The 13372-nt window shown below is 39.3% G+C and overlaps 2 protein-coding genes across 3 annotated transcripts in view; both read left to right on the forward strand.

The window, feature by feature from the left end:
• Positions 1-8203: 8203 nt before the first annotated feature.
• pus3 (pseudouridylate synthase 3) lies at positions 8204-10661 on the forward strand. Of its 2 annotated transcripts, none has more exons than XM_014007655.1 (7): positions 8204-8299; positions 8600-9020; positions 9096-9367; positions 9451-9634; positions 9775-9884; positions 9978-10150; positions 10272-10661. In XM_014007655.1, exons 2-7 carry the CDS (start codon positions 8604-8606, stop codon positions 10535-10537), a joined length of 1422 nt encoding a protein of 473 aa, XP_013863109.1. In that variant the 5' UTR covers positions 8204-8299; positions 8600-8603; the 3' UTR covers positions 10538-10661. The 2 variants fall into 2 exon arrangements, with proteins under 2 accessions (XP_013863109.1, XP_013863108.1); XM_014007654.1 differs by having other exon boundaries at positions 8603-9020.
• Positions 10662-10762: 101 nt separating this feature from the next.
• dcakd (dephospho-CoA kinase domain containing) overlaps positions 10763-13372 on the forward strand; it is a 5824-nt gene continuing 3214 nt past the window's right edge. Inside the window, exons 1-3 of the mRNA XM_014007656.1 lie at positions 10763-11057; positions 12079-12190; positions 12641-12844. Of these exons, the coding sequence (XP_013863110.1) occupies positions 12079-12190; positions 12641-12844 (316 nt within the window). The 5' untranslated portion in view covers positions 10763-11057. The remainder of the gene's footprint in view (positions 11058-12078; positions 12191-12640; positions 12845-13372) is intronic.

A 13372-nucleotide genomic window follows, 5' to 3' on the forward strand; every position in this document is an offset into this window, starting at 1 on the left:
AAATTTAAACAAAAGTTTTTTGCCTGAAGACAAGCCGTAACAAAATAGAAAACAGCAGAAATAACAAGATGTAATCTTGTTTTACAGAGGTGTTTACAAGTATGTAAAGCAGGTTGTCCATCCCGCAGGTTTTAGATGTTTCTTTGTTTCAGCACACCTGATTTGAATAAACAGGTTATTGACAGGCATCTGCAGAACTTTACAAGGTATTTCAGTTACTGAATCGGGTGTGCTGGAGCAGGGAAACAGGTAAAACACGCAGGGTAGCAACCCCAGACTGGACATTGTAAAGAAGCACATCCTGGAATGTGGGGCAGGCCCATTTTTTATTCCCACCTCTAACAACTCTCTGACCCATAAAGCAGATAGAGCACCAGGAACAAGGAAGCTGAGCTGAATGCCAGAAAACAGATGCAGCTTTGTAATGTTCATCATTTATTTATTTTCTTTAAAGCTGGATCATTTTTCAGGCTTGCATATCCRAAACAAAAATAAACAAACTGAAAACGTTGAATTCCACGGAAAATAATAAAAAATAAAAATCCAAACAGAGCGTCTGCAAATAGAAATGTTTTTTTATGGTATAAAATAATTGGCTTTGATATTTCTTTTGGATCAGTTACATTTTCTCTCTTTTTTTTATTTTACTAAAAAACAAATGAAAAGAAACATTAAAAAGTTCAGTCTGGTGCCAGAGCCTTAAGTTTTATAGGTCTCACCTTGTGTTTGTACAAAAAACACATTTATGTTTTGCCAAGTCCTTGGAAAATTACTGCTAAAGAGAAAAGTGTTGCATTTAAAAGAAAAAAAAGCAGGATTAATTTGTGTTCTTTGGCAAAACAGACCACATGATTCCAGAAAACATCCCATCTGTTGTTGGTTTTGCTTCTATCTGGTGGATCTTTTTCATCTTGTTTTTGAGGCTTGAGTACCCTGCATTAGTGGATAGCGCCGCTTTGCAAAAGCACATCTGCATTCCAGCTGTCAGAAATATGCCGATTAATGACAGTTGAAATGTACGACTCCACAGTATCCGCCTCTTCACAGTGACATGATGGACTGAGTCATTGTTTTCTGTGTTGCGACTGACATCAGTCAAAACTACACGAGGCCTGTTGTTCATAACGTTTTCACACAAACTCCATTTCCAAGATTTGAACTATTCCTGTCTGTTTATTTGTGCTTCTTTGATCTTTTCAGGGAAATCTGTTCGCCCCACAGTTTGAATCAGCATCCAAATATTCTGCATTTTTCCCATGTACAGAACCATTGCTAGGAAGTGATGGGACTACAAAAATACACCATTGTAGCTCTCGCGTTGGTTAAACTTCCAACAATGAATGTATCAAGCATGACATCACCCCTGCCTTGCTGAGTACAGTTAATCTCAGCCAGTCCATTCTGTAACGTTCACCCATCTTTCTGCAACATTGTCACTACAGCCCATGAGGCATTTTTCACTGTTCACAGCCACCCAGCCCCCTCTTCTTCCCCTGATAATTGCTCTTATCGTGCTGAAGTCCTTCGCAGTTTTGACCAAAGTCTTTTGGAATTCCAAACAGGAAAAGCATTTCGTCGTGGGAAGGACAAAGTCCTCTCTCTCTGAGTACTCCAACTATGGTAGGGGTTTTACTTCCTGTTCTCATGGAGGCCTTGGAAAACATGCCACTTCAGAGTAAATCATTATCCTTTCTGATTCCCGGCCGACATTCCCTGTGAGGCACGAAGACTCCATTAGTCCATCCCTCCCATCACAATGGGACAAAAGACAAGAGCAGTGAAGCATTGCTGACATTGGCTGATTGGTTCAAGGTGTCTGGGTGGTTGGAACAGGGGGACAAGTGCGCCCTCTTGTGTAGCAAATTACACACAAATTGTTCATAAATCCTGCATTTATAATCTGCAGAGTGAAATTCTGACGACAGCAATTTCAAACTTTCATCCACATCAGAGAAATCTTTCAGGGTAAAACTTCTTAAATTACCCAACATTGCATCTGTTTTGTTGTTTCTTCCACAAAAAGCTAGGAGTCTAAAAAAAAAACCCATCTGAAACTGTGCAACTGCAGAAAGCAGCCCAGTCTCCTCGCAGGGCAGCGGTCTCTGGCGTGAACTCTAAGAAACGCTCTGAAGAGATGGAAGCAGAAGAAGATTTGTGGAACAGAGAAGACGTTCACGCCTCCCTGGAGCTGATGGAGACGGCTCTGCTGCAGCCAGGGGCCCGTGGAGGCGCTCCAGGTTTCCTGCAGCTGCTGGAGATCYAAAAGCTCAGTTTGCTCTGTGACTGAAAAATTTCAGCATTTCTTTATGAAACTATAAACTTTTGTAAGTTTTCTTTTTTTTTTTTTGGTAATTATGTGAAAAAAAAAACAATAAATTGTGTTGCAGGATGATGCAACAGTGTTCCATCTGAAAGACTTCCTCAGATTAATTCTGTAATTTTGAAGACTAATTTTTTTTATTAGTAGTAGTAGATTATTGTATTTTATTGCCCCCTGAGGGAAATTTGTCCTGGACAAAGTACTGCACAGTTGCCACATTTGTAAGGAACATGCAATTGTGGGATGAGCAGCAGAGCTGTGGGTTGAGCACATAAATCTTTGCCAAACAGCTTCTTTTGCTGTTGCTATTGACACTTGTTTTGAGCATCAAAACAAGTACTGTTCTAGTACAGCCAGGCGCTGCCAATCAGGTGTCCGGTGAGATTTATTGCCAAGAAGCATTGTTACAGCAAAGAAATAATCTACAGAACATAAAAGTCCTTACTTTTTGTGATAYGTACGTAAACAAAATTAAACAAAGCAGCTTTTCACAGCCCTTGAGTTCACAGTCAGGACCTCGCTGTGGGTCATAAAATCACCAGGTTTGAGGTCCTGAAAGGGGCTTTAAAAAGCAAATACAATTTAAAATTTATTCCAACCAGCATAATTTTACTAACATTRCCATTAAAGGTGGTGGTTAGGGGGATGTATTTGTCATGGTCTGAGTGATTTCTCTTTTGTGGTTGTTTGTGTATTTGCTTTATGTCTCCTGCCAGCTTGCTTTTCTTTCCTTCAGTCAGTTAACCATTTTCACCTGTAGTCTCTCCTTATCAGTCCAGCATCAGTCCCTGCTTTTTTACACTATATTCAGTCCTTTGTCACCACCCATCAGTTCAGCATTGCCATTCCTCCCTGTGTGTTTCTGGTTCTTCTCTCACCGTTATTATTTGTTTTGCAGCCACGCCGGCCTTTTGCTTTTTCTTTCTTTATTAATAAACAGTTTTACTTTGAGTGTCATCCTTGGTCCTTTTTGCCAACAAACCTCACAGAATGCTGAACTCACGCACCCAGTAGACAGGGGTTTTTTTTTTTTTTTTTTTGGATAAAACCCGACACATCTAAATCCTCTCCTCTTCTTGTGAAGGAAGAAGGGGAGATGGATCTCCTGGGGCATTCGTCCAAGGAGTGAACCTTCTCCCTGGGTGACGTGTCTCAGAGTGTCCCACGATCTCAAAGTCTCCCATGGTCTTGTTGCTTAGTGCATGGCAAGCCCCGGGTCGCCCACCAGAACTCTTGATTCATGTCCATCCTCTATTGAGACTATTTGTGTGTTTTTTATCTCAGGGTTTTCTCCTGTCAGTTGTTTTTTCGGTTCATTGATCTTGATGTAATTGTTTTTCTTGTGCCCTCGATTCTGTTTATTCCCCTTAGTTAGTTGGAGTTTAGTTTCGCTCCCTCTATCCTGTCAGTGCCCCTTCCTCCCACCCGAGTCTGAATGTAGTTTTGGACGTCATGCCTTGAGGGGAGGGGTCCTGTCGTAGTCTGAGTCCCTGGTTTCTCTTTTATGGTTGTTTGTGTCATTGTCATGTCCCGCGTCCATTTATTTCTTGTACTTGTGTTTTCCAATGTCTCCTGTCAGCTTGCTTTGCTGTCCTTCAATCAGTCAACCATTCACACATGTTGTCGCTCCTTATCAGTCCAGCTGTCTCCATTAGCCTCATCAGTCCCTGCTTTTTATATACAGTCTAGGGTTGCACCGATATGAAAATTCCAGTTGATATCAATGTCCGATATTATTATTGGTGTTACGGCTGATAATCAAAGCACACAAATATTTATATACATATATACACAAATACATTTGTCTTTTATCAATACTATAAAAACGACCAGACTGCTAACATGGGTCTCTATTTTAGTTATTCCTGGCTGTGCAGCGTCACTGTCACTATCATGATCAAACAGATACTGCTCGACCAACCATTTCCCTTCCCAAAACAGAAACACAAAGCTAAAAAGTGGGAAATCAAAATCAGACATTAATATCGGCCCAGTTTTACTTATCAGACCGATATTCTAAAAATAACCAATTTTGGGCGATACCGATATTAATGCCAATATATTGTACATCCCTAATTCAGTCCTTTGTCACCACCTGTCAGTTCAGCATTGCCATCCCTCCCCATGTATTTCTGGTTGTTCTCTCACCTTTATTGTAAGTTTTTGCTGCCACGCCGACCTTTTGCTTTTTCTTTCTTTAATAATAAACAGTTTACTTTGAGTTTCCCAGGTTTGTCAGCATCCTTGGTCCTTTTGCCAACAAACCTCACAGTAGTAGCCCTTGTTTATTAACATTTTAGGCACAGTTTGAGTAGTTCGACCAAGGATATGTGGGACTGCTGTCTTGAACATGGTTATTTTGGGGATCAGAAACTAAAAGGTTTATTTAAACGAACCATTTAGGTCTCTTAAAGTTTCTTCTCAGCAAATAATCAGTGGTGCTACGAGTTGGTAGCTTTCAGTATCAGTCCATTTTTAGAAGGTTACAACCAGGAGTTAAATGGTATTATTACAAGTTGGCACAATGCAAATATTGTTGAAAAAGGAACGTCATATTTTCATCTGATACATACATTTAACACTTATCAGGCCTGAAGGCTCATTTTCATACAGTCATATGACCCAGTCAAACCAAATTAGAGCTCAGACGTTTGTGCCACACTTGAAGCAAAGTCTACAACGTTCTACAATTTAAAGCCAAATTAACCTCTCCTTGATCCACAATGAGCGGCTGTTGCAGCATCAAATGTTGTTTCATTTTCTTCAACACCATCTTCTTGGTAAGTAAAATCAATCATTTATTATTTGGGTAATTGTGTTGAGACAAGTGATCTGGTCAATAAAAGGCTAAGTTTGGAAAGAGCAGCCTTTATTTGCTGTTATTTATTAGTAGAAACTATTTAAAAATGCTAACTTTAGGATTGTTTTTGATGAAATGCAAATAAGATGTAAAAGCAAAATAGGTGTGTAAAAGTTTGACAATGCTTCGTTTTCCAAAATGTGTTCTGATACTATATTTTGCAACAAAACTATGTCAGATGGGATTGATTTGTGTAAGAAAATGCAAAAAAAAAAAAAAAAAATTAGAAGTTTACATTTACTGTAGTGCAACACCAAAAAAAAATGTGAATAGTGTTAAATGTAGAATTAATGAATGATTTGCAAATCTCACAAACTCGKTATATATTGCACATAACATATGATATAGCATGTGCAATACAATCTTATCAGTTTTACCACCTGTGGAATACTGTACTTATACTTTACTCGCCCTGCCTGCATCGTTATACTTTACTACAGTGTTCATCATATTTTACTTGTGTATTGTAAATATTACATTGAAATGGGTTGTCATTTTTTAATGTGATTTGGTTTTTTTTCTCATCCTAAGAATTTCATTGCATTGATTTGTGTTAACCCGCATATGACAATAAAACAACTCAATCCAATTTATATTTTCTTCACATAAATAAATAAATAAATAAATAAATAAATAAATAAATAAATAAATAAATAAATAAATAAATAAACAAACAGGAAATATATTGAATGTTGAAACAAAAACATTGTATCATTTTAGGAAAAAATGCTAAGGTAATTAATATAAGACATATTGCATATGTGAGGCAGGCACTGCTTAGCCACTACTGCATCCATGATAACAGCCGTAGAAGAGTTCAGGAGTTGACTTAAACTTGTACATTTGGTTTTTAGGCATCTGGAGTTGCTCTGATTATCATTGGATCTCTGCAGTATCCAACCTATTCCCAGATTAGTGCCTTTGTAGGGATTGGCTTGTCTAAACTTGCCATAACCCTCATTGTCGTGGGCGCCATCATCACGGTTGTGTCCATCATTGGTCATATTGGTGCATTCCTTAATAATTCCTCCATGATGACTTGTGTGAGTACTTTATGCTTCTAAACAAGGTGGAGATCATTTCCTTACATGTTTRTCTTTAATACAACGCAAGATTATTGAGAATGATTTTTTTTTAATGTTTGTTTCATTGAATAGTTCATCTGTATCCTGATCACTGTCATCCTTTTGGAGATCCTCGCAGGAATTGTCTTTTATGTGTTTCGCAGCAGGGTGAGATATTTTAATCCCTACCGCAGGGAATTATTTTAAATTCCAATCAGCATAAAGAAAAATCAGCATCCTTTTGATAGTATATGCTAGAGGTGATGTTGTTTTAACTAAAGCAAAGTTTAATCCTCTTCTCTCTACAGATCCTCCAGATGACCGTTAGTTTCGACATCAAAACGATGAGTGCATCCAACCTGGAGAACATCGACGGAATTCAGGAAAAGGTGACATGCACAGCTTGGTGTTTGTAAGAAGACAGAAGAGATTAGCAAAAATAATAGAGCCGATGCTTCCTAACTTCTGTTGCAGTTCCAGTGCTGTGGTGCAAACAGTTACACTGACTGGTCCCTGATGGGAATATTGGGAAAGCAGAAGGGCGTGCCAGATTCCTGCTGCCAGCAGAAAAAGAGAGGCTGTGGACAGGACAAGAATGAAATACACAAAAAGGTCTGCTGGGAGATCTCCTCTTGAATATCTTGAGCTGTTTTCCGAAAAACAACTCGCCTTCTCTTCCCCAGGGATGCTTCAAAGTTCTCAAGGGCTTTCTGGCCAAGAATCTGGTGTGGGTCGGTTGTATCTGCATCGTTCTTGGAATCACAGAGGTGAACGGCTGAGTTTGTTTTGCAAAGGTTTTCTACAATGACATCAATGAAAAAAAATACAAGTTTGAAAAAGTCAAACATATAGATGCAAGCCTTTTTTTTTGCATCCCCTAGAAATCTGAAAAGACCTGGTCTCATCTGTACTTAGAAAAAAGTGGTTTTAACAGAGGATAATTAATGGACACACAGGCAACATATGGCCTGAGGGCTAAAAGCGGTGCTTGAACAATGTCCATATGGTTTATCCTTAAATGTAAAAAAAACCAACAACTTTAAAATAGAATTAATCTTTTTTTATGGTGGTGGTCAGAGGGGGCGGTGGCGCAGTATGGCAGCCCCGCCTCTGTCAGTCTGCCCCAGGGCAGCTGTGGCTACAATGTAGCTTACTATCATCAGTGTGTGAATGTGAGTGTGAATGAATGATGCGTGAAAATTGTAAAGCGTCTTTGAGGGTTTTGAAAAGCGCTATACTGTATAAAACTAATGCATTACTATTATTATTATTATTATTATTATTATTATTATTATTATTATTATTATTATTATTATTATTATTATTATTATTATTATTATTATTATTATTATTATTATTTATCATAGAAACTTAAGTCTAGTTAAACTTCTTGAGCAAACGTTTGGAATAAAAAAGCCCAAAACTATTTTTTTTACACCTGGTAAGTCATTGTTTGTGTTTCCTGAACTAAACTGTTTTGCATTTGTCTGTTACAGATTTTTGGAGCCGTACTTGGCATATGTTTGTGTCTGAACATAAAACAGAAGAACTATGAAAACCTCAGCTGATCCGTAAACAGCACTGTTTGCTTTTCAGTTATGAATAAAGATGTGGCTGGAAGCCTTCATGCTACTTTATGCTTATCATTGGTGTCTATTTCTGCAAAGTATCCAATAAAGAGAATCCATAATGATTAAAAAAAAAAAACATGCAACTTTAGCCTGGCATTTAAATTGTTTCCTTACTGTGGATATTGTTCACCTCACGTACTGTGATAAAATGCATTACAACAAAAATATAGGATAAAATATGTGCAATCATCATATTCAAACTATTTTAAAATTATCTTAAAGGTTTACTGACAATAAACTTCATAAAAGTTCTCCAGAAGCCCTACCCATTTCCTGGCAGCCTTTTTAAAATGCTAAACTACATTTCCCAGAAGCCTCAGCCGGAAATGCGTCCTGCTGTAAAATCTAGTCGAACGTGTGCGCGTGTGCTGTAGGAAGCCGATTGAAAAGTAGAAATTCACGAACATTCGGACTCAAAATAAAGGTAAAGCTGCACATTTATCTATTTAGAAAATTTTTGACTAATGTAAGACTTGATTAATCGTTTTTTATTTACGTTTTGAGACTAGGTAAAGGACTGGTTCAGTTCAGTTTGTTGGCGACAGGCTAGCTGAGTAGCTCTCTTAAAACTGATTTGTTATTTGTCATAGTAGATTTATAGAAATGACTCGGACTTAATTATTAAAATGAAAGTTATTTAAAGTGCGTTTTGAGTTTACCAAGTTAGATTTAAACTCTTATACACAGTGGGCTATTCACAATGTTCATTGTTTTGTTTGTCAAGCAGCATGTCAGAGTCACTAATACAGAGAATCAAGGAGCTGGAGGCAGAGCTGGAGAAGCTCAGGTCCCAGCTGAAGGAGAACAGCGGAGCAGGAGACATGATGTCCAGCTCATCATGTCCTAATGAAAACACCGATGACAGCAGGTCTGACGGAGACACCAGGAGTGGTAAAAAAGACAGAAAGAAATTTGGTAAAGAGCGCCCCTTTGACTTCACTGCACACCCCCGGCGCCATGTAGCTCTCAGACTGACCTACCTGGGGTGGGCCTACCAGGGGTTTGCTGTCCAGGAGAACACGGACAACACGGTGGAGGCCAGGCTCTTTGAAGCACTGCTGAAGACTCGGCTGATTCAGGACAGACAGAGCTCCAATTACCACCGCTGTGGGCGCACTGATAAAGGAGTCAGTGCTTTTTCCCAAGTAAGGATGTCAAATTTACAATCTGTGCAGACGGATATAACACGTCATAACAGATCGTTTTTGTCTCCACTTCAGGTCATTACCATCGACTTGCGCTCCACACAGTTTTGTGGAGGTCCAGGTGTCACCCTGCCTGAAAATGTCCACGCCAAGTCAAAAGACTGCACCGCCGAGCTTCCGTACGTAAAGATGCTGAACAGAGTGYTGCCGCAGGACGTTCGTATCCTGGACTGGGCTCCAGCTGCGGAAGGTTTCAGCGCACGCTTTGACTGCAAATCCCGCACATACCGATACTACTTCCCCCGAGGATCACTGGATGTGGCGTTGATGGCGGAAGCTGCCAAGAGGTTTGTGAAGGCGACACTGAACGACGGAATGCTGGTTTCATCCTCTTTTGATTTTGACTCAGAGACCTCTCGGTGCTCAACAGGTACGAGGGGACTCATGACTTTCGCAACCTGTGTAAAATGGACGTGGGGAACGGAGTCCTGCAGTTTGAGAGGACCATTCTGTCAGCCACGATCCAGCCTGTGCATCGCAAACTTGAGTCCAGCACAGACCAGTATGATCTGTTTGTGTTTGAGATCAAAGGGTTAGCCTTCCTTTACCACCAGGTATCAAAATTAATTACTCTACATTCTATTTTTGTCGAAAAATGTAACATTTGACTCATTCAAAACCTCTGCATTCATATGTAAAGAGTATTTCAGGACTTATGGTCTGTTTTTACAGTTAATTATTTGTTTTGCTGCAGGTACGCTGCATGATGGCAGTTCTTCTTTTGATTGGACAAAAGCTGGAATCTCCAGACATAATTGATCAACTTATGGATGTTACGAATAACCCTAGGAAGCCCCAATACAGGTGAGGTGTTGTTAATACCGCTTTTTATTTTTTCTATAAAGTGTTTTTTAAAAAAAGTGTAAGCATGAGTTTTTTGTTTCGTCTGGCGCGTAGCATGGCGGTGGATTATCCTCTGGTGCTGTACGACTGCCACTTCGAAGGCTTGAGCTGGCAGCTGGAGGCAGACGAGGTGAACCACGTTTTGTCGTCGCTGCAGCAGCACTGGACTCAGAGCGCAGTCAGAGCTCACGTTCTGCACGGGATGATTCGAGGTTTGGAGGAAAGAGGTGAGAAGATGATGGAGGTTAATGGTATTTTGTTTGTGCATCAACAACATTTGGAATCCGTCTGTTAGAAATGATCACTATAAAAAGGATGTACTTTTTTCCCTCTGCTGTCACTCAACAGGTGGCGTGTCTTCTAATCATTGCTGGCTGGTGGAAGGCAGCAGACAGAAAAACTACCGCCCGCTGTTGCAGCGACCATGCTGTGAGAGCCTAGAGTCCAGGATAAACCATTTTGTGAAAAGAGGCCGACTGGAGCGTGAGGAAGGGGGAAATGGAGGTGAAACGGTGCACAGAGGCAAAAGATCCAAACACTCCCACGGTTCCTCCTGCCTGCTGGACACCTCTGGCACACCAAAACAAAACAGTGATCAGAAGATGGAACTTTAGTTGTCATTARAAATATTATTATAAAACGGACTTACTATATTTTATTTTACTTTATGAAAAAGAATTTTGTGTGTGTGTGTCATTCATGCAAGTATTTTGCTTTGAAATAAACACTGTTGAGGAAGTTTGTGTCACTGAGCTGGCCAGGGTTGGGAACTTGTTTTCAGGCGGAACTAATGTTAATGCGAGGAGAAAGGTCGTGGATCTTTTGAAGTGGCGCACGAGAAGCTACGAAGCTAGGTTGTTAGCACAAAACGGAGTGCAGCTTAAGAGTTGCACACAGAGGCAATTTATTGCAAGGCTGCCTCCAAACAGTTTATATCTTCTGCTGTCTTTACTGTAGCTTCTTTAAAAATGGCGGCGGTGTCGTTTAACCGGTTGTTCGAGGTCGTTTCCACTTGAATCAACTCCTGTGCTAAAGTTAGCCTGTTAGCATTGGCTTGGTTTTTGCAACTGTGAGCCTGCAGGGATTTCTCCTGAGCTTCAGCTGTTTGAAGGAATCTGAAGGAGTCCAAAAGAGGTAAAGCCATAAAGAAATAAGTCACAAACGACTGTCGCAACATTACTCAAGTTTGGCAAACAACCAGTAGTTTATTTAGAAATAAGAGCTTGTTGTCTTGCCAGGGAGGGTGTTGAACTTATTACTTTAAAATGTGTTATTTCGAACTGTAAACCAGTTTAACAACTAGCTACACTGATTAAACATAACCACAATGCAATTTATTGTTTCATCGACAGGGGGCGTGTCCGGTGGAAATAATACAAAAACATCGGTTCGACATATGAGCTAATTTATACTCATCTCATGAGCAAATCATCCAAGATTTGCGGGTATTCATTATTTTTCTGAATCAAAATTAAGCATACTTTGGGGCTTGAAGGATATATTACAAAAAATAAAATAAAAACATTCAGTAATCAACAACCTTTCAAAAATATTTGGATTCTTAAAATTTGTATTGTTTTGTCAGGTTAACATTTTATTTAAAGTGATTTGCTCAAATACCTGAGATCTTTCTAGAATCATTTTAATATTTCAACACATTTTAGGACTTGTATATTTAATATGTAGATGTCAGGAATAAATCGTGCCTAAAAAGTATAAAGATGTGCTGATAAGCTGTCCTTGTTTAACAATGTAAAATACAACAAATATAATAAATCACCCAGGTATAATAAAAAGCAGTAAAACCTCAGTCTAATGAACATAGTTAAATGCTGCACAAACACGTCTTCCATTTATTCGTAAAAATACTTTTATCCTTGTTCTTTTTGTTCTCCAGTTTTATTGTAAGGGTCTGGGAATGTAGAGCCAAATAATTTCAAACCGTGGTGTGGGGACTTGAGTGTTGCCTGTTTGCTGATGTTTATTTTTGTTTTTTATCCCAGAAAATTGTTAGATTAAATTTGAACAATATCCACAAACCAGCTCTTCTAAAGTTTCTCTCTTTTACATCTTTAAAATTTCTCTAAATGGAGGGGACTTAACATCATTATTTTAATGACATTGCCTGGCTATATCTCTCTGTCTCTACTCTAAGATGTACCTGGTGGGACTTACAGGAGGCATTTCCTCAGGAAAAAGCACTGTGTCTTCAATGCTGCGGGAGCTCGGCTGCCCCATAATTGATGCTGATGTCGTGGCAAGAAAAGGTCAGTAGATGTACTTCACTGTAAACCCAAAGAGACTGCAAAACTCTGGATGAATTTTTTTGCCCAGGAGCATCAGCCACTTGAAGTTTTTTTTAGGCCACTTTCTCTCAAATAAACCAGGTTCATTAAGACAAATGCTTGGAGAAGAATGGATGAATCATGAGAGATGTCTCTGCTGACTGCGGGAGTGATGTCTTTTAGTGATGTAGCGCAGATAAAAAGGTCATAAATGTGGGTTTACAAGCACACTGCTGTGTGTGGAACATGAAATATGGCATTATGCAAACTGCATAGTGAGGTGATGTGTCTCTTACAAAAACARAAATTATTTTTCTTTCCTTTTAAGTCTCATAAGTTGCTGCCACGTTTTGAACACTTTCCTATTACATTTTGTGTATTATATGGTTAATCGTGTAAAAGCACGCCAAATGACTTTTTTCTCTGTATCAGTCGTGGARCCGTACACCCCTGCCTATTCCCGCATCATCTACCATTTTGGGCTCGAGATTCTTCTGGAGAACGGGGAGATCGACAGGCAGAAGCTGGGTCAAATCATCTTCGCCGACGAGGAGAAGAGGAGGCTGCTGAACTCCATCACCCACCCAGAGATTCACAAAGCAATGCTCAAAGAGATCCTATTCTACTTCCTTAAAGGTGAGAGGCAAATGGATGTTTTTCAATTCAATTCATAAATACTTTATTGATCCCAGAGGGAAATTAGGTTTTTTTTTGGCTTGCTTTGTGGTTTTAAAAAGGAAAGGCGGACAGTTGAAACCATAGGTTTTAAACTGGGGTCTGTTTGCCTTATCTTTGGGGTCCTCAAAAAAAATCCTATAAATTCTTAATTTGGTTTTTATTTTTATTTTTAATCATTTGGGGAGCAATGCACTAGTAAACAAACATACTAAATCAAACCAAACATAATATTCCCATGTCATTTAGGGGCTAAAATGGCAAAACAGCATGGGGTTTATGATTGGGTCCCTGGAAATTGCTCACCCTTGTAAGGGGTCCCCAGACCCAGAATGTTTGAGAACCTCTGGTTTAAACAATATGGCTAGGAAATGAGTCTCTTTGAGGCAGGAGTGTCACTAGGTTTTAAGGACAAGGGGGGGCCTAGCTCCCAGGAGACACACAGAATTTTTGTATATTATATACTTGTGTGTGTGTATTATATATATA

Source organism: Austrofundulus limnaeus, unplaced genomic scaffold (genome assembly GCF_001266775.1).
Source record: "Austrofundulus limnaeus strain Quisiro unplaced genomic scaffold, Austrofundulus_limnaeus-1.0 Scaffold43, whole genome shotgun sequence".
Classification (NCBI taxonomy): domain Eukaryota; kingdom Metazoa; phylum Chordata; class Actinopteri; order Cyprinodontiformes; family Rivulidae; genus Austrofundulus; species Austrofundulus limnaeus.